The sequence below is a fragment of the Mastacembelus armatus genome, chromosome 20 (assembly GCF_900324485.2).
Source record: "Mastacembelus armatus chromosome 20, fMasArm1.2, whole genome shotgun sequence".
NCBI classification, from domain to species: Eukaryota; Metazoa; Chordata; class Actinopteri; order Synbranchiformes; family Mastacembelidae; genus Mastacembelus; species Mastacembelus armatus.
Window position 1 is genome coordinate 6,201,961 of NC_046652.1, and position 26,591 is coordinate 6,228,551.

Here is a 26,591-nt window from a genome sequence, read left to right on the forward strand (position 1 = left end):
TTTATGATGGCCTCAACAGTGACTTTCTCTAAGCACTTGGATTCAAGATTTACAGCTAAAATGTGCAGAATGCCAAGGACGAAGCTCACTAGTTAAATTTCAAACAATAAATCAGATTCTATTATTTGCCTATACATGACATCCTTCTCGACATGTTTGTATTTTCTTAAATCAAAAGGCTTTCTAGACGCTAACGCGATTTTTTTTCTGCATTTGTGTATTGGATGTAGATCCTATGTGAGTCTTTAAAGTAGTAGGGCCTTTGTAAATTCCTGTAAAATACTGTTTTTGTGTTTGACTGTTTGAGGTTCTAAATAACATACAGCCCCAGGGCTGTGCTTATTCCTACCCATGTACTGATATTATAATTAATATAATGCTTACAAACTGGACATGCCATTCAAAATTCTGTTAATGTTACATACATTTGTGCATGAAAGTTTTATAGTGTGCATGTGCTTTTAGACATGTTTGGTGTTATATTATGCAAACATTTGTTCCAGGTCTCCACACTGCCTCAAAAAACACTGACACTGAAGATGTGCCTGTTGCAAATATTTGGCTGAGCTTTGGGGCAGAGTAATTCACTGATTTAATGAATAGATTTTATGATCGTGGAATAAAATTTGGGTTTTGCATTTCTATGGTTTTTGGAGTGTGGTCATACTTTCATTTAAATCATGTAGCAGTCTATCAGTCCTTTGTCTTTATAGAGCCTTGGTCTCAAGATGGGTTTAGGTCTAAAATCAGGAGCTATCTGCCAGGCTCAGTCAGAGTCTAAAATGCTTCTAAACTGGGCAGGTGCAGTTCCTGGTTTGAATCCATGCAGAACTCTAGTATTCATTATACTTTCATCATTACAAGTTTTAATTTATGGAGGAAATAATTCCCTTATGTAGAGTTTGGCTTCCAGATGCTTGTTTGTGATTAACTTCCACATTCAGCCACAGCTACATTAAACAGATACACAGAAATATATTAGCTGGGTACAAATAATAGCAGCTTATAGAGAATTTTGAGATATATACAGCACATATCAGCAAAAACTAGACTGAAAAACCTTGAAAGTGATATGGTGTGTCTAGTGCTAAAGTGGCACAGGTCGGACAAAGTATCCTTTGGTGTTGCTGGAACAGCTGAAATGGACTTTGGGCATCCACAGAAAGAAATGCACTGTTGGCAAAAGCCTGGTGACGTTGATTAATGTTGTCCTCTGAGTGTTAGGTAATATTCTCTGATGAGATGCAGTGTGTGCTGTGGCTTACAAGGTTGTGAGTACAGGAAAAAGTGACAAGAGGGTGTGGGATCCAGTATGTAGGAGTCATGAGAGCACTCAGAAATAATTTGTGCCATTTTGCCAAGATATCAGACATGAAAAACAGTCTCCTAAAGTGTTTACTGTCCCTTTGTGCTGCGCATTTGAGAATATTTTTGGACAGGTAAACAAACCCAGAGAACATATACAGTGTAACAATGCATTCTTATTGTTAATATTACAGTGATGTTGATATTACCGTAGACTTGGACAACAAACTTTAAAATAAGCTCATTATACTCTACAGTCTGCTGCACTCCCTTATGGATTCTTGTAGCTCTCTTAATTAATTCTTTGTTCTGCCTTCTTGCAATTTGTGCAAGCAAAATTTGACAAATCTATTGTGTATGGTGAACTGACTGAAACAACCAGTGACAATAGATTAACCAATACAATTCCCTACATCTGCACTTAAACAAATGCAATATCAGAACAAAACAGTAACTTTCATTTATTGTCTGCTACAAGAGGAAACATTTGGCTGATGCTGAAATGATAATAGATTAAAGTTTTATTTGCAAATAAAAATCCAGTAGAGTAGAATCATTTTTGTCTTGCTCTGGCGTAAGGTGCCTGGCAAGCAAAACAATTTTTCAAAAAACTGAACTCCGGTTTCAAAATTCTTTTCAAGCACTGGGTCAATATTAGGATGGTTTTATTGAACATTACCAGCAAATCACTCAAAACAAGCTTCAAGGGAAAGTAATAAAACCAATTATCAAGCAAAGTTTTAAGAGAAAGAAGAGAGAGAAAGATTTGGATTATTACCTGTACAGTGTTCAGAAATTACTTTTATAATGAGTTTTTAGATCTATACTTATTTAAAATATGCAATGCATACACTATAAAAAAACACAAGACTAGATATGTGCTACAGTTAAGCCCCTTTGCCACAGCTGTTGTCTGAAGACAGAAAAGGATGGGAGACATAAGGCACTTCAGTGCCTTCTCGTGGCCACTTTATATTTTTTTTTTCCTCTTCACCCAAGATTCCTGGTCACAAGTGAATCACTGTAAGCTCTCACAAGACTACAATTACAGACCTTGACAAATACTATGTAGCATACCATTAAAGGTTATTTTCAGGCAAATAGACAAATCCAGTACATTTTTTTTAATCAGGTTAGAAATCTAGGGGTAATCATGGACTCAGACTTGAATTTTAACAGCCACATTAAATCAATTACATCAGCAGCATTTTACCATCTAAAAACATTGCCAGAATCAAAGGGATCAGGTCTAAACCAGACTTGGAGAGACTCATCCATGCATTTATCTCCAGTAGGATAGATTGCCCTACCAGTCTGCTCATGGGGCTCTCAAAACGAGCTGTAAGGCAGCTACAGTACATTCAGAACGCTGCTGCTCGGGTCCTGACTAGAACCAGGAAGTACGACCACATTAGTCCTGTTCTTTGCACTGGCTTTCTGTCACTCAGAGAATAGACTTTAAAACAGAACTGCTTGTGTATAAGTCTCTTCATGGCTCAACACCACAGTACATCTCTGACATCTCAAACTCTGAGAACATCAGGAACAGGCCTGTTTCTGCTAAGCACTTTGAATTACTCTGTGTATGAATTGTGCTGCACAAATAAACTCGCCTTGCCTTTCCCTTTTAAACCCATACAATTAAAAATAAAGTCTCTTACTCCATCTCAATGCAATGACTCCAGACAGCTTTCAGAGTTATGTGAGGTGTTTACAGAATAACAAGTTAGAAATCACTATTTATTTGTGAATTCTGTGTCATATACTTCATTTTTTTACATTACAGATAATCTAGAATTGTTTTCATGTAAGCATAAGAGAAAATTGCCTCTTGTTTACCAGTCCAGGAAAGATTGTTCATCTTTCTAATACCAGAGGTGCGTGATCAAGTGCTGAGACTCCTATGAAAATGCTGTGACCTAATATTATAAATCATCTTCATGCCTGCAAATTGAGATCACTCATCATGCACCACGTACGGAGAGAGAGAGACAAACGAAAGCTCTCACCTCAACTGTCACTAACTGCACTTATTAGTCAGATATGTTGGTCTTTATTTAACACAGCACATCAGGGATTGTTGCTGCAGGAAAATAACATCCACTCCCATCAGTGAGTAAAGGGAATTGTATTTGATTAAGATGACAGCATAATGAAATGAGATGCACCATACTTGACCTTTCAAATATGGCGTACTTTGGTGGAGTGTGTGTTAGGATTGAATTAATCTAGCCATGGAATGAATTACTAACTACTGTCAAGCTCAAGGAAACAGCAAATGGAGGACTAGGGGGCAAGTACAGAACACGTGAACACAGGTGACAACAATACCTGTCATGGAAAGCCCACGTGTGAGGCCAAACAGGGGTCAGATGACTGCAAACAGTCCAGGCAGAGCAATTAATCGAGGGGAGGAAGACAATGAGGGTTTAAACATGAACAGTCCTTCCTCGAGGAAATAAAATAACTAGGAACTCAGAGAATACTGTGGTTTACAACCAGCACAGAAACTACAGTGAGCATTTCAGATAATCTGGCAAAGGTCAAACAAAACGCACATACACATATAAACTATGGAGCTAATTCAGGAGAGTGGTCAGTATGCTAACATGCTCACAATGGCAACACTGGCATGAAAATGTTTACTATGTTTAGCATCTACATTCAACATGTTAGCGTGCTTACTTTTGTTTATTAGCACTGTATTAGCACTTTGTTTATTTGTACTGAAAAGTACAGCTGACGCAAATGTCATACAATTCCACAAAAATGTGTCCCAATCCATCATATTTTACAGAATTAGGAGAAACCTGGACCTTGCTGGTGCTGGATGAAAAAGCAGGGGATTGAGGGATTAGATTAACTATAAAGAGTTCATCTTCTGAAAGCCACAGACACCTGTTCTAAATTTCAAGCTGTCATGATATTTCAGTAAAAAAAGCAATCCAGTTTAATTGTGCATTGACACTAGATGAAAACCCAGAAACAAAAGTCTTCTCAATTAATCTAATATGCATACCACAATTCATACAAATCTGTATGATAGTTGTTCAGATATTTGAATCTGGACCAAAGTGGCAGACAAACCAAGACTGTCATCCCACTGGTTAAAAAACAGCTCAGTATGTTTATTTCTTCTGGGTACCACAGTGTACATGTACAGTACTTTATTCCCTTTTTAAGAGATCGGCAGATGTGGTTCACAGTAGTCAGTATTCTTGTACAATAGCCAATGACCAATGGGGTCAGCAAATCTTAGACAAGGGTCATTTCCATAATAAGAGTGGAGGTGAATCTCATCAATTTGATATACTTCATAAAATCTGATCCTAGCAGCAACATAAAACATGAAGGCAGATGCAGAGATAATCTGTTAAAGCAATATCAAAAGCAAGATATTTATGGTGGTCATGATGTACTGAAAATGTCATACTGTACATACTGCACTGTAGGGATGACAGCTTGGAGCCTGGAGATGCAGCAGTTAAGCTGAATCAAAATGATATGACTGAGCTGCAATGATTTGGCAGGTTTACAAACAAAGACCCAGGTATGAATGTGGCAGACTGCCCACCATATCTGTCTTAATTTAATATTGCAACAGGTGCAAGTATCTAGAAATGTTATCCCAGGCACATCTTTAATGGGTGTCACACAAAGGCAGACCTACAACAGAGATGTGATTAAAAGACAATCATACACCTAAGACTGATGGGGTTCAGGGTATGAGAAACTATAACAGCAACAATGGTTAGATATTGTAAGTGAAGATTCTGTGAATTGGCTGTGGCCCTCTGGGCTATCAGTATGAGGCCTATCATGTTGTGTCACTTGCACACTGAAGAGAAAATTGTCAATGCCCACCTAGGAGTGGTCCCGTCTAATGCCCAAAGTGCCTCAATCACATCCACATTACTGACATTCACATGACACTTTGGACGGGATCTTCCTAAAACCAGCGAGACAAAAACTTTGCTGAAAGAGTTGAGCCCAACGAACTGGACAAAAAGTCACTCAGACCACTGGAAATCTGCTGTGCGCTCCAAGCAGCATGCCTGTGAGCAAGCTAACAACAACAGATTGTCCAATAAAAAAAAAACACCTGCATTCTCTATCTCTGCAGGGGCATTAAACACATCTCCATGCATTTGAAGATGCACATGAGATGAGCGAATATCTGAATAGTAGCTGGTTGCACTGAAAACTCTGAAGAGAGAAACCCATAAAACTTTGGGTGCTGGGGAACGATAAGGATAAGAAAATCTGGGTCCTTCAGATATACAGACATGGACCAGTCAGCAAATGCACTGCATGACCTGTGCCCTCAGAAGCATGTGAAACCTCCTGAGCTGCATAGATTTGTTGAGATAAGTGAAATCATGAAAAGGCCTCATCTTCCCAAATTTCAGGAAAATGGTGAGTCATGACGCCATGAGCCACATACACCGATGGCACTTCAGACAGACTAAAGACCTCTGCATGCTGATGTAGCTCTGCACTTACAGAAGCAACATGTTGACAAGGGCATCAGAGCAGTGCCAGTATGCTTGGACCCTATGGAACCCATGCAGAAAGGGTGCAGGTCATCACTGCCAACAATATTTGGAGCCTCACTTGCTGCAGTTCTCTTCTCAAGAAAAGTTTCTCTTTAGAATGAAATAACGCTCTTCAGTGCAGTAGCTAAAGAAAAGGAAGAGAAGACATTGCCAAACCACTGCATGTATGTGGGTAATGCAGGTGTGATTGAGATATTTGGTTTAGGTGGTACAGAGACGCACTCCAAGGTGAGTGTAGACAATTTTCTCATCAGTGCAGTAGCACAGGGATAGGACCCATAGCAATAACCCAGAGGGTTGCACAACAGGTTAAATAAGGTTTTATTAATGGACATATATGATATAAACATTCGATATATTAAAAAATCAAAGATTAATTAATATATGTGATAAATAACAGTGGACATTTTAAAGTACTGTAGTTTTCCAGTTCAACAACTGAGTAAGATGTTGAACTGGAACATTCTTGTTACAGTATTTCTGATTTTACCAACTTGATTCCTAAGCAGCGCTGCCACACAGATCTACAGCAGTGACCTCATATGACCCCAAACCATCTGTGTTCAACTTTTCATTTCAGTCAGAGCTGTATGCTGGTAATGAAGAACTCAACGTGTCACTACACAATAACAAGTCAGACACAAGCAATGAGTAATGGTCCCCTGAGAATCTCTGTCACTGTCAAATGTCTAAACAACACATTACTATGACACAAATACTACTAACCACTAGGTCTACAAGGCTATGAAATAATGAACATTAATTCATAGTCCTGTAGAGACTTTACAGACGAGCTAAACATTGCCAATTAGGTGTAACTGACCCAAAATATCAAACACTACAGATGGATAAATAGGTTCAGCACCATAACACCAGATTTGCCAGCAATACACAACTGTAAGCATTATCATTATGAAAACACCAGTGTACAGGTTCACACATAATGAAAGGAACATTTTTGTCTCAAAATTCTGCCTGCCTGTGTTTCACTCTCCTTGTTTTTATCTCTTTCTCTTGCTCTTTCCATCTATCCATCTTAGTGGTTCAGATCAATAGAGTTGGCCTAAGGCACAGACCTTTGCACTAAAACCAATTGTTCCAGGAAGTCTGCCCTAGCCAGGCTGTTTTCTGTGAAGCCTGTCTGATTTTTGCATCCTACAAATGTGTTGCAATTGACATTTACTGTCTCCAAAACAATCTCTAAAAGCCTAATTTGTTTGTGCAGATTTAGCAGAGTTATTGCACAAAAACTAAGGAGTTTTTTACTTACGCCTCACTTCTTCTTTCCAAGAGTTGTAAGAGAAAGTCAGTATCATTCTTGTCAGTATATTGAGGCTAAAGTAGCAATTGGTTAATCAAGAACAGTAACAAAAATAACTCCCAATAAAACAAAAACATTTGATATTTGATTCAACGTTAAAAATGCTTGGAGACCTAAAATCAGCACAAGTGATGAAAACTACTATTAGAATCCTCATGCAGCACCTGTAAAGCCCTAACTTGTCCCCTTTCTACCTTGGTAAAGATTAAACACACAAGACAAAACATTTTATTTAGGGAACTGACAAGTGAACTTTGCTACCTGTTTACTGTTTCCTCAACACATATGGTAAGCTAAGCTAACTGCCTGCTACCTCTTTTTTACTGTATCCTACTGACATTACAGTGGTTTTGTCTGAAGATTTTCAGTTGTCGAAGTTATCGAGAAGCTGAGTCATGCCAACTGGACTTCTACTTTTTAGGTTGAAACATTTCAACACTAATCCAAGTGGCTTCTTCAGTCTAAGGAAAAGCTGGTAGGAAACTCACACTTATCTATCTGGTTGGTTTTACTCCAGTCCTTAGCCTGAATAGGCTTGTTATGTGGACTATGTAAATGGGTGAACTAGTCTCTGTCTCATTGTGTTCGTGGGTCTGAAGTGAACCGGTATGTTAAGCCTCTCTGAAACACCTGCTACATAAGGGATGACCAGGTTTTTCCTCTGTGGATCACAAGCCTCAGCTTGTTTTCCTGCCTGATGTGGACCATGCAAATGGGGCGAGGTTACAATCTCAAAAAATTCACAGCAACAATCAATGATTGTATTTCCCAGTGTCAAACATTTCTTTTAAAATCTGACCTTGAAAATATAAGTTTGTGCACAGATAACCAGGGAACTGTTTTTAAAAACCTACATTCACCTACAGCAGGATAAAGAAAAGGAGAGTGAAATGTACCTGTCTACCAAACATCTGCTCTGCATCCAGGCAGCCACAGGATGCTACTGTGAGGGTAATATAAACAAGTGAACTGTGTGAAATTGTAAAGTACCTCACTGGATAAAATGCTGACTCATGCCACCCCTCTCATTCACTGGCACACATACTAAGTAACGTGCAAGAAAATGAAAGAGAAATAAAGACAAGTAATTTATTTTTGACACAATACATTCACTATTCTCTTACAAACAATATAGATAATGTATAGAAGAGTAAGAGACATGGAGCAAACATTTTTCAAAACTGGATGCCATCTACCCACTTCAAAACAAATGTAAGTAGTCATGTGGCCAGTTCTCTTTTAATATGAGCAATTTCGCTACTGCATTTTCTTCACAATGCCAGATCATGTCATCAAGCAAAAGTGTGTGATAAAAAGTATTTATAAGGTTATCAGTGGTATCACATTTATTGTGACGTATACTGCAGAATGATGCAATATTGGACTATGTAGCAGAAATTGGCACTCTTCTTCTCATACTGCACATCAGCACTTGGAGCCACGGAGAGAGGCACAGCTTAAATATAAATGGATTTTTCTCCCACAAATATCAGGTCATGATCTATCATTTAAGGAGAATTTTACTGGGCATTAGGAGCCTATTACAATACTGTCACCACTCTAAGCTTTCCTCAGCATCAAGTCCTCCTCCATTGGGATCATGAATTGAAGAAGTTGAGCAAGAGGAGGGTGACTGCATGGTCATTGTAGCAAAGTTCACTCCCCATGATATAAATGTCTGACAGTCTGTTATTCTGTTGCATCAATAAAATGCTTTTTGCTAGATAATGTTGCCTCTAACATGATATGTTTATCATAGATATTTGGGGCTGTTTTAGTTGATGTTTTTTCAGGTCATTACAGGCATCATTAACTTCCCCAGCCCAAATCCCTTACCAACCTGGCTAATATACTGTAGGGAAAATGTTTCAGGGCAGAAATTGTGACGGCTTTGCATTCACTGTCAGTGCAAAGTCTTCCAAAAAAGATGTTGTGTGTACTGTAGCTCTTCTCTGCAAACACACACACTGTGCGGACACTTACTGAGATAATGCATTCCCTGGCCCTTAAATCGAATTGTAACTTGAACCTTAAAGCCAAGTATTAACCTTTAAAAGCTCTTTGAAGATATGTGAAAACATGAAGACTGCCCAAAATGTCCTCAGTTTTCTAAAATGTCAATACTATAGTCTAAAACTCAGACTTGTCCTTGCAGTAATAGAGCCATACAAATGCATATACACATAAAATCAAGCACCTTCTGGGTGTATTTCTTTAGTTGACTGTTTTCCTCCAATGAGAGAACTAAACAAGGGTTGTCATTGGTGTCTGAGGCTGTATAGTTTGCAGACCCAGCTGGCCACTCACAAGGGAGAAAATTAAAGTCTAAAAATGGCAGCAATTTTCTTCCAAGATTAGCCTGTGAGGAAACCAAGAAAGATGAGTGTAATGAAGCTTTATGTCACTAAATTTACCCGTTCGGTGGCTTGGCTGTGGATTCTTTCTTAATTATTTGGTGTTAAACTCTTTTTTAAGTTTTGATTAACGAACAGGCTTGTAATTATGTTGTAAACGAGCAGAAAAGAAGAAAAAAAAACAACATGGAAAATATATGAAGAGCACAATACATTCACTGATCAGATCAGAACTGATCCACATATGGATGTTCATTAATCAATAATTTACAGCTTTCTCCAAAATTCTCTTTGCACTGGTTGAACAATGGAGAAAATGATAACCTCTGATGTTTGGATTCACTCATTGTTTACTAAAGAGGGCCATCTACTGGAGAACTACCTATATTAAACTATATTCAAATAACTCTAAATGTACATACTTGAATATTTTTAGTCATTCTAAATCTAATTATTTGCAAAAATAAATAAATAAAAATCTGTGTAGGAGAATAAAGTTAATACTTTCTGCATCACCAGACAGGATATTAATGTTTTCACTCAAGGCTCAATGGTCCTTGCCCTCAAAATCCATATCCCTTGTTTAGCCATTACTCTGACTCAAATGTCTGAATAACTGCCTTTATGTTCCTATAAGTCTATTACTAGCCCACAATACCCTTGGCTCCTGGTTTACATCAAGCTGTTAGAGCAGCTTGATGTGACAGCAAACAATAATATGAAGGTCACTCTCATGAAAATGTGTGGCAACCTGAAGTCTTACATGGTGCATCTCAATCAGTAGAAGCAATGGGTGACACCATGTAATTTCTTAGTATAGTGTGTGTAAGTCAATAATGTAATGTAGTCCTGTACAGCTCTTCTCTCTATATTTATTCAGTATGATATTAAAGATGAAGTGTATCCTGGGTGCAGTTACATAGAACAGGTCATGTAAAATGTTAAAAATATGGTTTCACATGGTGTCTCACACAGCGTCTCTCACCCCATAACAGTTGCTGTTCTAATTCAATTGTGAAGTTTGTGATAAAAATCAATTCATCACAGATGCTGTTAACCCTTCTTTTCATTTTGGCTAATTATATTGGATTTACTGCCAGTTGGTTTTGGAAAAATAAGCATCTTTTCAAGGTGATGACCGACCAGAAAGGGAAACCTCTTGAAATCCTATTACCCAGAGGCATGCTTTATTTTACTGCTATCAGCAGCGATGGCATATCAGCAGCATGGCAATTGTTTTTAACTATTGCTCCCACACTAATTCTATCACTATGGCCAGACTTGCCTACAGTGTGGACATTAAACTCAGTTTTCTCTTTTATAAGTGGTTGCATGTCTGATAATGCAGTCAAGGTCATATATATATACCTGATTTTTATAAAAATGTTCAGTAATCTCTACCAAAATGTTTGTTGACTTTGCAAGTGGTCACATACACAACTAAGCTAACAAGGACAAACTGCTTCTGTTGCTCCATCCATACAAATTCCATCTTCACCTGACCATCAGAGTCCTGATGTTGGATCAGGTAGTGCTCACCATCAAAGTCACAGAAAACGGTCTTTTGCAGAACTATTGAAACAGGACAACTGAAACACCAGAAGGGTTTCCTGAATTCATCCAATAGAGTCAAACTCATGATGCAGCAGTTCTGGTGAGAAGAAAAGTAAATGTATTAAGACTTATTTTCAATGAAAACTATTGGGTTATGAATTCATTCAGATTTCACCCCTATGTATACTATACAATGCTAGCTTCTTTATATATAACAGATCTATTATGCTGAGTAAACTGACAAAAACAAATAAATAAAAAATAATAACATGGGATATTTCAACTGTAGCTAACCTGCAACTCTAAAAACAACATTTTAATAGGTCTCCTACCAAAATAATAAAACTGGAATGTTGTCTCTTTATTTTTGCACTTTTTACTATATGTTAGAAAGATATTTAGGATGCATAATGTAGGATGCACTACATGTTTTTTCATTCTAAAAACATGTAGTGGAACACCATGCAAGTAGCTGATAATACATGTACAGCATTACCTCCACCTCACCCTGCAGGGCCTCACACCTCCAGGGCAGTGTGATGTTGCCTGTAAGAGGTGTGTGCTGAAACACATTTCTCTTGCTAATGGCAGTCAACTGAATGAGTCCATCATGGATCTGAGCTGGTCAAAGACAATAGCACAAATGTTTTAACACTGTTTTAGTGTTACTTAATGAATGCATACAAGTTCAAATATGAAAGTATCAGAGTAAAACTTTTGTTAGAAAATCACATGAGCTGGGTATTGATGTTACCTGGATTTAAATCTACAGACAATATAATGACCTTCAAATATATGTAACTGTATTCTGAATGTAATTGCAATTGTGAACATAACAGGTGTTTGTATCAAGCAGGTAGATTCAGGAAAATAGTTCAGACATGGGCAAACAACTTCCATGTAGAAAACAAACATCCACTCACAGGAGAGGCAACAGTTCAAACAAAGGTTAGACAACTGCCCAGATACAAAGAATAACAACTGTCCATACACAGGAGAGACAAAGAGTTCAGAACAAGGGTGGATAAGTCAAAATCCAACAGGGGAAACCAGACATTGGCAAAACAGGATGCAGGTAAGGAATACTGGCAGCGATTCACAAGAGGCACTTCTACATGGATACTGCTGTCAGAGAGTAAGCCATCCATCAGCTGTACCCATTTACCTTGCAAAAGGGTCACAGGTTTAAAGCCAAACTCTTGCTGTGAGGTAACAGTGCTGACCACTGCACTGCTAACCACTGTGCCATGCTAATACCAAAACTATAAAATAACACTTACATGTTCAAATGCAATGTGCAAATGTGCAGGATGGTGCATATCATTCATACAGCACAATCTGCTAAACAATGCTGGTGATATATAGAGGTCGAAAGACAGCATTTACTACTCGATGGCCTGTGAAGTCTTTCTATGTTGGACTTATGGCTAGGGACACATAACTATAAATACAGTATGTAATATCAGAAAATTCTCAGATTTTTAAAAGACTGCTCTTATAAGAGAGCCTAGAGGTTTTAAAAGGCTTATACACTAGATTTTGTCATCATCATTTCACAGTGACTTAGTGAGTATTAGTATAAATAGATTACTTCTCCGGCAGAAGAGCTGGGAAAAGCAGGCAGACATGAAGTCGCATACAGTGTTGTGGAGAACCATGTGTAGTTGGTAACCATGGAGACCATATTCAGGGTCTATGTCATCAAAGGGGGCTTTGACCAATGGCTCCACATAGGGGCTGGCAAAAGAAAAATGTTGAAAGGTAAACAACACTGACACTGTGTTAGGTGAAGAAAACTTTAAGAAAGGTTTCTCATCAATGTTTTTCAGAAGTGTATCATTTCAGTGGACTGTAATCATGCTATTACATTGTGCTCTCAAAAGAAACCAGAAGAGGGGGCTATGTCCACGCAAAGCTGAAGCGCAAGGCTCACAAAAGGTAAAAGAAAAATCAATAGCACTGAAGTGCTGATGATTCTGTCTACCCCCTCGGATAATCAGTGAAGCATTTTCAAAACAAGACAACTACAGTAATAAACATAACGAAGTTTTGTTTTCAAATGCACAAAGAAGAACATTTTTTAAAAAAAAAGATACTTTTTTAAATGTCTACTTTAGACTGCTCATCACAGTTTATGGCATAGATGTGGACAACTCTTGTGAGCAACTCAACCAAGAGTCACTTTTCCCTTCTCTGACTGTTCCATTTGATAGATTTTCCAATACTGAGAGTTGCCAGTATCCAAAGGTGATTTAAAAAAAAAAAATCACTGGTGTAACTAAACCTGACACATGACAAGAATAACCTTCTTTATATAAAAATTCTTTGTCATGCAGTGCATCATAGAGAAGCCACACCAGGAACATCAAATGAATCCTGTCACTTATCACATCCTTTCAATTTGAGCCCTAACCATCTGATGGTGACACACTGCATGCCAGGTGAATAAAAGGTGCAGCATACCATGCAGATGATCCCTGAATGCTTCTTTCCACTAGCCTGTGGAAGTGGAGGGTGAACATGACAAAGGCAACAGAGCACTGGCCCTATAAAGAAAACATTAACTTGAAGTCTTTGTAAAATTTCCTGCTAAAAAAAATTAAAAATTAAATCCAATTAAAAATGACAAATGATTTTATATTTTCTTGTTACAGTTACAGTACAATAGATTATTGAATAATATATATATTTTTTTATTTACCCTCCAGATACCAATGACGATGCCAGGTTGCAGCAGCTTCAGTTCAACCAGTCTATCCTGACCAATGACCTGCATATCTTCAGTTAGAGTTTGCATGTCTAACTTTGCCATAAGGGACCTCCTGCCAGGTCTGACAGGGCAAGCAAATCAAACAGGTTTTACTTAGAGATGTGAAAAAGAGAAACGAGAACAGTTAGACAAAGAGTAGAGATGGACACCAGCTGTCTTACTTCTTCAGGCCGGGGCAGCTGAGGGCTATCCTCCTGACACCATGAAGTTGAAGGGTGGAAATCTGCTGGAGGTTAGGCAAGGAGCCTCCTCCACTCCAGCACAGCGTCAGAGATTTCTCAAAAAACTGGGACCAGCTCAGCTCCAGTGTGCCCTCATGCCCTGACTTATCAGTGACAGTCAATTCCCAGGTGATGTGCAAGTTTCTAGAATAAAGTATGACATATTTTTGTAGTTTTGCACGTATGCTCTCTACTAAGAGTGATTGAGAAATACCTCACTTAATATTCTCAAATAACCACATGAAGACCTCAAGTGAATTGCAATGGTTCAACAAAAATGAAATCTTCCAAACATTTATTTGAAGCCATGCAATGCAAATGATTGGCCAGTATGTAACGCTGACTCTTGCTCTTTAAATCAGGCAAACTATGGGTTTAATAGCTATTACGTTCCTTTTGACAGCAGTAGGGAGTAGTATGACTGCAGTTAAGCTCTTCGTGCTAATGGAATGATATGCAATGAATGAAATGAAACCACAGCTGTTGTGATAAATCTCTTGATCCAATTCTGTCTAAACTGTGATTCAGAGCTGCCCCTACTGTGATGCAGCTGGCGTCTTGCTGAGGCACCATCAAATATCAATTAAGTGGAGGAACAAAGCTAAAAACTAGAGCAGCCCAGGAGGCCCCAGATGACCCAGGGGATTTGACTCTGCATTGTCTGTATGTCTGGTGTCTCGTGAAATGATTATTACCAAGGTAAATCGCATGTTCCTCAGTGTCTCTATCAGACAAACACCCACAGGGAATTGTCTGAGTTGGTGGGATGCGGAAGGTGGGGGAAGGTGTGCGTGTATGCATGTGTGTTGGTGATGAGAGGTTAGGGGGCTAAGTAATTTATTTCAACCATTCAGACAGCCTCCGCAAAGAACACAATTATTTCTACTTCCCCTCAGTACCACAGTGACTGCCACAGAAGTCAAAATTGAGTGCTGCACAACCTCTAATCAGGGGTTATATAAACACAGCAGAACCTGCGGTGGGGGTGGCAAGAGAGCTTTCCCCTGTGTGCTGGCATCCCCTGGGCAGACATCACTTTCAGACAGAGACCTCCTTTCTCACCTTTAATAAGAAAGTGTCATTAAGTAAGATATGAAAAACAAACCATGCTTTGTTTTGATTGCTAGCAGCTTGAACTGTCCTCCAGCCTGTACCCTTGAACTTACTTGATAGCAAGTGGGGAGTCCCCAAAGTTTTACTGTTTGCTAACCACAAACAGTGCAGGGGGTATGCATGGTACTTCCAAATGTAAAACAGACATGGCAAGAAAAAAATCTATCCCATGCTGATTACAGCCTCAGTGGCCAAAAGCTTCTGATTCCTCAAAATACATGGCAGCTCTCAATTAGTTTAACTCACCAACAACACTTGTCAGGTTACTCAAGTGTTTGCTAAGTGAAATCAAGTGCCTGGTACATTAAACAAATCATACACCTCAGGTACTTCATCTAAGTGGTTCTCAAAAGGAGCTTTTCCCTCACTGTCACTTACTTGAGGACCCGTTCTGTTTGGCTAGACAGCCCAGAGTGATGGCTGACAAGTCCAACTTGTCTTTTCCATATGTTCATGTCACATGAAGCTACGGTCTTGAAGAACAGCTGCTTCCAGTAGCCAGCAACCTGATCCTTCACCTCTACTGTGGCCATCTTCAGCAGCAGCTCATCTATGCACTTAGGTTTTTGCCTTTTATTCCTGCCGAACTCTGTTATGTATATCTTGTTCCACAGAGAACTACATTGATAATGTTAGCAGGTATAGTAAAAGATAATAATGAAAAAAAAAAAGCATTAAGGTGAAAATTAGAGAAAACTATGTTAAATAGGTATAGTATGTTGGATATCACAAGACAAGACAGTTTGATAAAACATTTCCTCTTTAGATTTCATAGAAATTAGCATTTGAGAAGTTATCACAAAATCTATATTTTAAAAGTAATGAAAGCATAAAACATTGCATCACATTATAAGAAGCCAAATTACCCTGATCAGTGTAGTACCACAGTATAGTATATACAGATTTTCTATCTGAAAAATACTTCACACTGACCTAAGAACTGCTTTTTAAGAGTCATTTGTGATGCTAGAAAGCTGTTGCTCTTCCTTGTTTACAAAACTCCACTTAAGGTATGTCTGCCTAAAGTGAGTCCTATGAACCTTTCATTTAAAAAAAAAAAATTATATAGTAACATCATTCAATCTGTTTTGAGATTTTAAAAGTTTAGAAATCCATGTACTGTTTTAAAATAATAAGAAATAAATAGCGTAATGCATATTTTTTTACAAAATACTTATTCTAAAAACCTTATTCTCATAGATTACAAGACAATAAGCAAATAACTTCATTATAGAGAGAGAGACTTACTTATCATTGGCAAGCTGAAAGAAGAGCTTATTGATGTGGCTGATGCTGAAAAGATCAGAGGCATCCAGGTATGACAGAATCTTAATTAGGATCTCAGATGGCAGTCTACAGAAAAGATAATCAGACATCAGAACAAAGAAGTGACACCAGTGTTTTTATGCCACCTGTTATTCAGCATGCAGTTCTTCAGAGATACCTGATATAAGAAAAATGACTAAAGACTGGCTACTTGGCAATACGTGAATTTTGCTTCAGGGACAAATAAAGTTTATCTAATCTTTATCTTATCTTATCATACACTTCTGGCAACAAAATGAAATGACCTATGTCAGTCTGTACATTGGTAAATACGGTACACAAAAGAAAAATATGATTTACTTACTGTCTTGTAACATGCTCTTATAAGATTTTAACATACAAATACATCAAAATCTCATTTGCTTCTGTAATTATTACCCCTTTCTGCATGGTTTACTGTCTTGAGACTAAATACTCTCGTTTTTTCTGTACTATATTTATATTCATGTTCACAATATCTACCTGGTTGAGCACTGACATTTTACAACAACCAGATGAAACTACTAAATACAACACTAAATGAATAAATCATATTTGGTGTTTCACCCAGGGAATGTAAAAAGTTTTAGCTTTAAAATTCAAATTACTCAGATACTTAACCTCACACTGACATTTGGAGCTGTCAGCATTCTCAGGTGCTGTTTTAAGTCATTTTGGGCATTTAAGAGTTTGGAAAGAAGATTAGCTTGCTATGAATGAGTCAATCAAGTTGAATCTACAGTACTGACAAATGGCAGTAAACTGACACATCCTGTTATACTGCGTGCATTTTAAAGCGGTAACCAGAGGATTTCAGGATCTATAAAATAATATATAACAGATATTTTAATTGTTTTCAGACATTTCAGACTGTATGCTGCCACACCCAAAAACTGAATGTCGGTAACCATCATGCATTGCACAAGTACATTAATTTCTACATGTATCGCACACATTTAGTATACTATTGTATAGTCACAATTTTAGCTGTATTTTTGTTTGAGTAAATCTAATTATTTGATTTGAGTTACCAGTTGGTGCTGCTGCTGGAGTCATCTTGTGGGGCCTGAACAAAAGATGCACTCCAGGAAGCAGAGAGTTTAAATATAGGATGTGACCAATTAGACTGCACCAAGTGCTTCCAACTCCAAGAGGATTGGATATTTTTTGTTTTGGAAAATTGTTATTCATGTAGGTCATATTAGTATGTTCATGTATTGTTTTGGTCATTTGATTTGTGTATTGTTTCTTTATAACTGAAAGACCAGCTGTTATGTGTGTAGGTGTTATGTGTGTTTAGAGTTTGTTGCCTGCTCAGTCCCTCACAGAGACACTTTATCACACTCTGATTAAAAATAACAATTTGGTATACAGGGCAAAAAGGTCAGAAGTCTTCATAATTTCAGACATATCTTTTTAGGCAGACTGTGACTGGAATAGACAACTCACTGACAGCTTAAGACAAAAAAAGCTACAAATCAGCTTTAAGTGTGCACAAACCACGACCTTGCTAAAAGTGAATGTCTGCTTTAATTGCATTAACCACATGGTTGCTATCTGTGACAGCTGTGAAGAAAGTCTATTGTTTTATTGCCGTATGAGACTGCTTCATTTGGACGTAACAGCTAGCGTTAGGCTACTTATGTGTCGTCCAACTGTATCGACTTTTGCTGTGCTATTATTGTGTTTTGCTACAAACCCCGTCTATAAATCCTTCTTCTCACAGGGCAATAAAGCCTTGACTTGCCACAGGTCCTGAACACAGCCTGGCTGAAGTGCTGGATGTCACCCAGGTGAAAATATGAGCATGTTGTGACAGATTACCTTTCGATAAAGTTGTGAGTGGACGCTGGAGATGACTTGTCAGCTCTTTTGGATGTCCTCACGGCTCGCACTGTGGAAATAACTGCTTTTGATGCCGCCATTTGTTTCTCTGGTTGGTCTTGACCCCTTTGAGACGGATACAAGGTAATTTATATTCGCAAGGATGAGTTAAGGCCGTGTAACGCAAAGAGCCGTGTTTGTTTGACAGGGTTTTTGATTACAGGACTATAACAGTTACCTATAACGTTAGGATACAACATACACAGCCGCCACTAAGTAAGAAACGTAAATATATATACTTTACTGTCCCTTTCTGTAACCCATAATTGTTAAAAATACCTTTGATCACATTAAATATCTTAACTGTCCGCGTCCTGTCGCCATAGCGACGTCCAGCAGCTCCTTCCACGAGCAGACACAACACTTCCGGTGGGCAATGATGCATTCGCCTTCAAAATAAAAGCTTCATTTGAATAAAGAAATATGTACTCTAATGTTTTATTTATGTCTATACAGTCTGTTGAGTAATATTTAAAAGCTATATTTAGATCAGGCACTACTGTAAAAGGCTGGCTAGACAGTCTTTCAATATAGGACAGCATTTTGCAGGGTCACTGAAAAGAAAAAGTTAAATTAAAGTAGCCTACTCCAGAGATTTATCAAAGACATTCTACAAAGACCCAAAAACTTGGGAGTAGATTCTGCCGTTTCCCCACATGAACCTAACCTTCACCCTAACCAGTGGTAGGTTATGATTCTTACCCTTAATCCACCCTTATCATAACCCCACTTAGGGTATTAGACCCCAAGACCTGGGAGTAGGCAGAGGTGACTGGTTACGTTTAGGGTAAGGTTAAGTCTCAGGTTTGGAAGGAATCCATTATGCACAGTGTACAAAGTTGAAAAAACTATTCAGATCTTTAACCTGAGCGTCAAAATTAAGTTATTATGTATTGGTGTTTTTAGAATCACTTCATACTTTTAATTGACAACAAATGGATTAACAACGTAAGTAGCAAGTTAATAAATGTGAATACAGAAAATATCTAAAATGTTACTATGCAAAGTAAGTTATACAGTTTTTTACTTGGCAGCTACATAGCTGCCCTTCATCTCAAATTTTGGTGTGTGTTTAGGATCAGAGTTGTTGGGCACACACAAACACACACACACAGAATAAGCTTAACTGCATTTAACTACAATATTTGCATAAATCCTTGGTTACATTTCACTTCTGACTTACAGGAAATGGAGATGTGCCTACAAAATAACAATTTTACAATTGGTATAAGTCAATGTGATGTAGTCTGTAAATCATGTAAGATGCAGTACACTCTTAAACACAATTATATAGTTACCCTGTTATCTTTTTCATCTACATACGTTTTGGCTGATTCATCTTGAACTTAATGTGTCATCTTTATGTGTCCACTGTTCACATATAAACACTTTGTTGTGTTAACACTAATAATTTTGCTGTGAATGCTGCAAATCTTCAGCTACAGACAATTTTACATTTGCTACATTTTTTTGGCCTTTGTAACATTTAACTGTTCTGTCTTTACAGTATAAATAATAATAATAACATAATACAGTTTTGCGTCAGGCATACAAAATATTCTAAAATTAGGTGTAGGTAGCCTGATTGAGGTGCCACCAAGTACCAACTATATAAGTACAACCAAAATATCTGTCATCTCACTCATAAATTATTTAGCATTGATTTTATATAATTTTAATGAATTATTTAAGTTTAGTTATAAATGTCAGGTGCCAGATAATATTAAAGCAAGAACCATAATCACTTATTAAAACATAACAGGGATTTTTATATAAAAAGCATTAACTGGACAGTCAATGCTTTTTATATAAAAGTATAACAGCACAAGGTATATCATTATAATGTTGCTAAATGGTGAACTATATATAGGCATAATGTGTCTTATGTGTATGTGTTAGTTGTAAGTGTACGTCTGTGTTTGAAAGAGGGAAAGGTAAAGAAGATGGTGAACAACAAGATGGCAGCCTGCACCACATGAATCTAAGGGGAATAATCAGAGATGGCTGCCACAATCACTAAGTCTGTGGGTGGACTTAAAATTAGTGCAAATAATCGTGAAAACCCCAGCAAGAGGATGCTCAATTTTGAAAGTGGAAAACCAAAAAAAAAAAAATCCCACCCTTTGGTTCTGACTTCTATCTAAAACCACTCCTCCAGAACACATGAATGTGCACTGCCTGACTACTAAGGAAGCTGTTGTTGAGAAGAGGATCAGAGCAATTGTCCAGGTTCAGTCAGATGTAATTTAACTAACCTTAGTGCTGGGCTAATATATATGTAACAGTTATGTTGGTTAAGGTTTTAGATTTCAAATAACACATCCCCTCAAACAAAATTAAACTGATCTGTCCACGTTATGATGCAGATCACCTCACTCATGGTTAATTGCTGTCCCACTTCAACTGTGTTCGATTAGAAACATGAGTAGATGCCAATGAACTTCTGAACACTTTAATTATCACTGCCACACAGTTAGCACACACTACCAGGTAAAATGGAGGATATGTGATTTGGTTAGGAAAACACACACAACTTCAACAATCCAACATAATCCTGCAATGAGTTTTCTGTGCCGAATAATCCTGTTATCCACACACACGCTACTTTTCACTGGTATACAACAACTCACGTCTGAGTGTGTGTGTGTGTGTGTGTGGGCATGCTAACCAGTAAGCAAAGACAATGTGGCACAGAGCGTGGATAGGAATGTGATGGCATTTGTAATATCTACCAAAAATGCCTCTGAAAGGAATCACCTACTGTAACTTTAAGGTAGGTCGCTGGGGTTTCTGGGGAATTGAGTTGTACTGGCCCCTAGAAAAAAAATTGAGAAAATCTACCTAATAAAAATTATTCACTGATTATCTTTAGCATCTTGGTTTTGCAAATACCAGACAAAACACATACTTTCTACAATTACAAAAAAACCTGATGTTTTACGTGAGGTTTGAATAACTATATAGATATCTTCACAGACACCGCAGTGACTTAATGTCATTATCTGGATATCTTACCTGTAATAACAAACCTGCTTTTTGTCTGGAATTATAATAAATCGGAAGCTGAATTGAACAGGGCCCTGCAATGTGATTAATGCAAGCACACACACAATACATGACATCAATTACTGTAAGCTCTACCAGGGATGGTATGGTCTGCTGCAACCTTTCTCCAGGTTAGCAATATAGCTCCTTATCAGGGTGTTAGCACAGCACTATAACAGCATAGGGGACATGCAAGATGTTAAGATGTTGTTTATCTCCTCACATATGCTAAAATAGAGGTCAAATTTTTCTAATATAATACAATCTCCATCTTTTTCTCTGAACAATTTCTTTCAGGGTGGGAGAGAGAGAGGGGGAAAGGGGGGGAGGGAGAGAGGGAGAGAGAGAGAGAGAGAGAGAGAACAAATGACCTTATTTGACAATCTGACCTCATTTCAGATACGTAATTTCAGATTCATTTATAGCTGTGCACAGATGGACAGGCAGCCAGATGGACAGACATACTGTATTTATTTTAATGTGGCTATTTCAAACCATTAGAAACATATGATTTTGCTGAATCAATTCAATTATATGAATAATGTCTGTAGAAGTAATAATTATTGGACAAACTGCATCAGCTATTTGAACACTAAAAATGACTTTAAGCAACATTAAATCTAAGATATGAGGGGGATCGTGTTTATATAAATATTTGTGTGATTTGTAAAGGGAAAAAAAATCATTTGAAAAGGAGAGGACTTGCTTCACAAGCCATCACATAATCAACCTTCCCGTTCCTTGAAGTCAGTAGGCTCTACTAGCTGTCAGGGAAAATAACCATAACACTGTTGTCAGTCTAGCCAATCAGCTTGTCTGATGTTAGTCAAGTCCCTTTTAGGGCGACGGCAGCCCCTGGTATGGTAATGCCATGTAGGCAACATACCTTTGCCTCGCATGTCCCCTCTTACTTGACATTTGATGTCGTCTGTAGCTATGTGTCCTTCTGAAGTGCCTGGGGTCAGTTGTGGCTCTCGGATACCTGATGTCACTCTTCCGCATGGTTTGTCAGTCAGCTCTGACAGTCCGATGTTTGTCAAATGGGACTGAGAAAGAAGGGAAGGATCACTATGATTATATCTAAAAATATGCCTTTTCTTGCACTGCAAGTAATGTGGATCATTATCGAAGCATGCAGCAATTATGGAAGCAAATAACAGACATTCAACCACAGGTTCTGTGTTTGTATCAGGGCTTTTAGTGCTTATAAAAAGTGGAATTAAGTTTTCTTTCATCCAGCAGACAAATTTCAGTCCTGATAAATTATGTTGAAGGAAACGTGGTGTTCAGACTATTTACTTGAGCCGCTGAGTTTGAAGAGGGTCTATACTGTATGTTCTTGTTACCAATGTGAGTCCATTATATGATGTTGCTAGTTGCCAGTAGAAAAATGGCACCTCATTAAAGGTCTAACGTGAAGGGTCACCATTTGTAAAGCTGGTACGCAGACACTTCAGAGGTGTGAAGCACTGACAGGGAACCTCTACACATCTCTCCAAAAGACAAGACATGTCAGGAAATGAAAAGGAAGGCTAAGAGTGGTAAGAAGAGGTACAGGTCACTCTCTGAGAGGTGATCTTTTCTGAAGGGTTGGCTAATTTCCAACTTCCATATGGGATGTTTGTTTAGTGTAATATGCATGTGCCAATAGGCCTATGCCAATATCAGACGACTAGTATTTTAATCACTTTCAGGCTTTATTATTTGAATATAGCCTATCTTTGAAAGCCATATGTGAGACATTCTGATCTGCCACTGGATGGCGCACAAGTATCTTTATTGGACTCATAAAATGATCTTTTAAGTCTCAAATTAGTAGCATATTCATGCGTGCTGAGTTTTCCATGCAACAGCAAGGTTATCCGCAGCATCCCCCGTCATTCTGGATTATTCAGAAAGAGACGTGAGAAACCCACAGCATATAAATGACATATACTGAGAGCAAAGTGATCTCTTCCGTCCCGAGGGACCCCTGAGCTCGCAGCACTGAACTCATTAACATGTGAACAAATCCATTAGTCCACGCATGTGCTCTTAATTGAGGGACACTTCTGAGGAGTCTTGTTGTAGTGGCTACACACAAAGAATGGGCGTGAGTTGTCCCTCGAAAGGGAGCCCAGAGACTCGAGCTTTTTTGCACCAGCGAACTGAGCACTCAGTTCAGTCTGCGAGAGACAGGGAGCATACCGGCGGGATGGATAGCACAGGTAGGTCTCAGTTTACCTTTTTTTTAAACGAGAATTACAGCTATGTGCTTATTTTACCCTAATTATAGGTTACAACCTTGGAAAATCACAACTATATCTTTTTTTTAATAAACATTAGAAATTGTTACGAAGTGTTAGTTTCTTTAGTTAATAACGGGCAAATAGAAAACGAAAACTACGCACGATAGCCATTGAACTCACGCAAAATATATCTCAGTTTATCATTTGAACTCCTTACAAATCTTCCCCTATTGTTGTCTGACACGGAAACTCTCATTTTATCTTATATCATCAGGATTTACAACAACAGTTGTCTGAATACTCTCCCAAAATCAACTAAGACGCACAGGAGGGAGGGAAGACTCAGCCGGAGAGTCTGAGTGCGTCTGTGTGTCAGAGGGTGTTTGAGAGAGTGAGGGAGAATCACAGAAAGAGGAAGAGAGTGAGGGGAAGAGAGAAGGGAGTAGGTCTGGACCAGGTGATCGAGTACTAACAAACCTCCAAGGGGCTGCCGGGTTGTATCAGTGTGCACGGGATCAGCGATCCGACCATGGTGCCAGCGCGCTGCCTGGGACCATGTGCCATACTGGCACAGGTCCTCCTCTTGGGATGCAGCTTGGTTCTCTGCCTCGGCCAGAATGAGACGGAGCCCATCGTGCTCGAAGGGAAGTGTCTTGTGGTGTGCGACTCGAACCCTTCTTCGGACGGAGCAGTCACATCCTCACTTGGCATATCAGTCCGCTCTGCTGGGGCAAAGGTGGCTTTTTCTGCCGTGCGTGGAACCAACCATGAGCCGTCTGAGATGAGCAACACGTCTATGACCATCTATTTTGACCAGGTCAGATGTCCATTGATTAACACACTCCAGCAGCAGCGTAATGTAAAACAGATTTGGACCAATATCTTAGCTTCATTCCTGTTTTCCCCTTGGTTGTTTTTTTCTATCTACAATTTACAGTCTATATATTTGCAGTGGGCGCATATAACTTGTTTAAGGACATACTTTATGCATAAGGCCGTGCTTGGGTATTTGCCTCTTGTGTGTCTGTGTAGTCTGTCCTCCTTCCAGGTCTTTGTCTGGAGGGGAGGTCATGTGAGTTGGATCTGTTGGAGGCACCTGGAAGATGCTGGTCCTCCTGGATGATGTTCTTCATTAATCAATTTTTGTTATCCAGAATGTCCAGACTGTGAATCTACTATGTTCTGTACACACGACATCTATTGCATGTCTGTCCGTCCTGGAAGAGGGATCCCTCCTCTGTTGCTCTTCCTGAGGTGTCTTCCTTTTTCCCGTTAAAGGGGTTTTCTTAGGGAGTTTTTCCTTGTCCAGTTCGAGGGTCTAAGGACAAAGGGTGTCGTATGCTGTGCAGATTGTAAAGCCCCTTGAGGCAAATTCGTGATTTGTGATATTGGGATATATAAATAAAATCTGACTTGACTTGACTTGACTTCATTGATTTGCTATCACTGCTCGCGCTGTGTTATCTGAGCCCCGAATACCTTAAAGAACACAATGCAGTTCTCCTCTCCCTTAATGCTGTGCGTAATTGGAGAACCTGGAAATGTGACGCTTAAACGAGTAATTATTCATTCAGAATCGCTTATCACTTCTGCGTCTTAGGCCGAATTCACATGTGCACTGTGTGGCTTTTGCTCGGTAGTTCCAGTAAGTTTTCAGAGCTGAGGTATTTAACAGAGGCCTGCTGCTATACGCAGCTGGGAAGTAGGCTATCCCAAACTGTGACTGTAGAACAGACTAAAACATTTGGCACAACAGAACCAGGCTATGACAGATCCGCCTCTCTGTAGTCACGATGCGTAGCAGAGGGAAACAATACATTTGGCTACCATAGAACCAGCTGTCATGTTAAGTGAAGCATGCAAATGGAAAACGATAGAGCGATGTCTCATTGTGCGCCCTTTTTGGTCACAGGTTTTAGTGAACATCGGCAACCATTTCGATCTCAAAGCAAGTGTTTTCCAGGCTCCAAGGAGGGGGATATATAGTTTCAGCTTCCACGTGGTGAAGGTCTACAACAGACAAACCATACAAGTGAGAAATTATGAGATAGTTGGTCTCCAATCAGCATTTTGTAACATTTTAGTGAATGGACAAAACTGAACGTGAGGCTCAAATCTCCGTGTCTCTCTTCCTCTGCAGGTGAACCTGATGCAGAATGATTTCCCGGTTATATCAGCATTCGCCGGTGACCAGGACGTCACGAGAGAGGCGGCCAGCAACGGAGTACTGCTGATGGTTGAACGGGACGACCGGGTCTATCTGAAGCTGGAACGGGGCACCCTAATGGGCGGATGGAAATACTCCACCTTCTCAGGCTTTCTAGTCTTTCCTCTATAATCTAATCTGTGATGACCCTCGTCGCACGGGACTCTACTTAGGCTGAGGAACAACGACAGCAGCAACAACAACAACAAAACAAAACAAAAAACAAAAAAAACAAAAAAAACGAAAACAAAAACAACAAAAACAAAAAACAACAAAAAAGAAACAAAAAGAAAAGAAAACAAAAAAAAATGCCATTTCTTTTTAACTTAAATAAACTGTCAGCCAAGGAAGCCGACGAATATCTGTATACACTCGTCCACTATCTAGTCAAATATGAACGTTTCCTTGGAGTTTCATATATTCAAATCCATCAGTCAACTTTAACGCAATCTGGATGCTTAAACGTTTTGACCTCCCTGTGGCGTGTGCTTGTCGGGTATATGGATTTTTATCTTGCTTGGAAAACAAACTATGCCAACAGGTGAACGAGTGTACCTGGGCAAAACGGACAAGGGAGAAGACGAGAAGTGGATGAACAGGCCGAGTGTGTTATGCTCTATTTTATGTTTGTATAGCCTTAAAGAATATATGGTTTGCGTCAAAGTGAAGTATATGGAATTATGGACATCCAGAGAAGAAGTGCTTTCACATCCAAGGCATTTTTTTTTT

General features: G+C 38.8%; 2 protein-coding genes across 3 annotated transcripts; one reads left to right on the top strand and one right to left on the bottom strand.

Annotated features, from left to right (window-relative positions):
* Positions 1 to 8,301: 8,301 nt before the first annotated feature.
* On the bottom strand, positions 8,302 to 18,736 carry fbxo15 (F-box protein 15). Of its 2 annotated transcripts, XM_026292832.1 has the most exons (10): positions 18,663 to 18,736; positions 18,324 to 18,449; positions 16,443 to 16,547; positions 15,573 to 15,812; positions 14,022 to 14,225; positions 13,792 to 13,921; positions 13,554 to 13,636; positions 12,682 to 12,827; positions 11,587 to 11,711; positions 8,304 to 11,187 (listed from the first exon to the last, which is right to left on the bottom strand). In XM_026292832.1, exons 2-10 carry the CDS (start codon positions 18,422 to 18,424, stop codon positions 10,924 to 10,926), a joined length of 1,398 nt encoding a protein of 465 aa, XP_026148617.1. In that variant the 5' UTR covers positions 18,425 to 18,449; positions 18,663 to 18,736; the 3' UTR covers positions 8,304 to 10,923. The 2 variants fall into 2 exon arrangements, with proteins under 2 accessions (XP_026148619.1, XP_026148617.1); XM_026292834.2 differs by lacking the exon at positions 15,573 to 15,812 and having other exon boundaries at positions 8,302 to 11,187.
* A 4,857-nt stretch (positions 18,737 to 23,593) lies between these two features.
* On the top strand, positions 23,594 to 26,126 carry cbln2b (cerebellin 2b precursor). Its single transcript, XM_026292428.1, has 4 exons — positions 23,594 to 23,635; positions 23,931 to 24,473; positions 25,569 to 25,688; positions 25,797 to 26,126. The coding sequence occupies exons 2-4, from the start codon at positions 24,186 to 24,188 to the stop codon at positions 25,992 to 25,994; spliced, it is 606 nt and encodes a 201-aa protein (XP_026148213.1). The 5' UTR covers positions 23,594 to 23,635; positions 23,931 to 24,185; the 3' UTR covers positions 25,995 to 26,126.
* Positions 26,127 to 26,591: the final 465 nt, after the last annotated feature.

Excerpts from the sequence above, each read along its gene's own strand:
- cbln2b (XM_026292428.1), top strand. The coding sequence starts at position 24,186 with ATGGTGCCAGCGCGCTGCCTGGGACCATGTGCCATACTGGCACAGGTC. Across the intron at positions 24,474-25,568 it reads TGACCATCTATTTTGACCAG|GTTTTAGTGAACATCGGCAA; the intron begins GTCAGATGTCCA and ends TTTTGGTCACAG. Across the intron at positions 25,689-25,796 it reads ACAACAGACAAACCATACAA|GTGAACCTGATGCAGAATGA; the intron begins GTGAGAAATTAT and ends CTTCCTCTGCAG.
- fbxo15 (XM_026292832.1), bottom strand. The coding sequence starts at position 18,424 with ATGGCGGCATCAAAAGCAGTTATTTCCACAGTGCGAGCCGTGAGGACA. Across the intron at positions 14,226-15,572 it reads CAAACAGAACGGGTCCTCAA|AAACTTGCACATCACCTGGG; the intron begins GTAAGTGACAGT and ends ACTTTATTCTAG. Across the intron at positions 12,828-13,553 it reads ATTCAGGGATCATCTGCATG|CCCCTATGTGGAGCCATTGG; the intron begins GTATGCTGCACC and ends TTCTTTTGCCAG.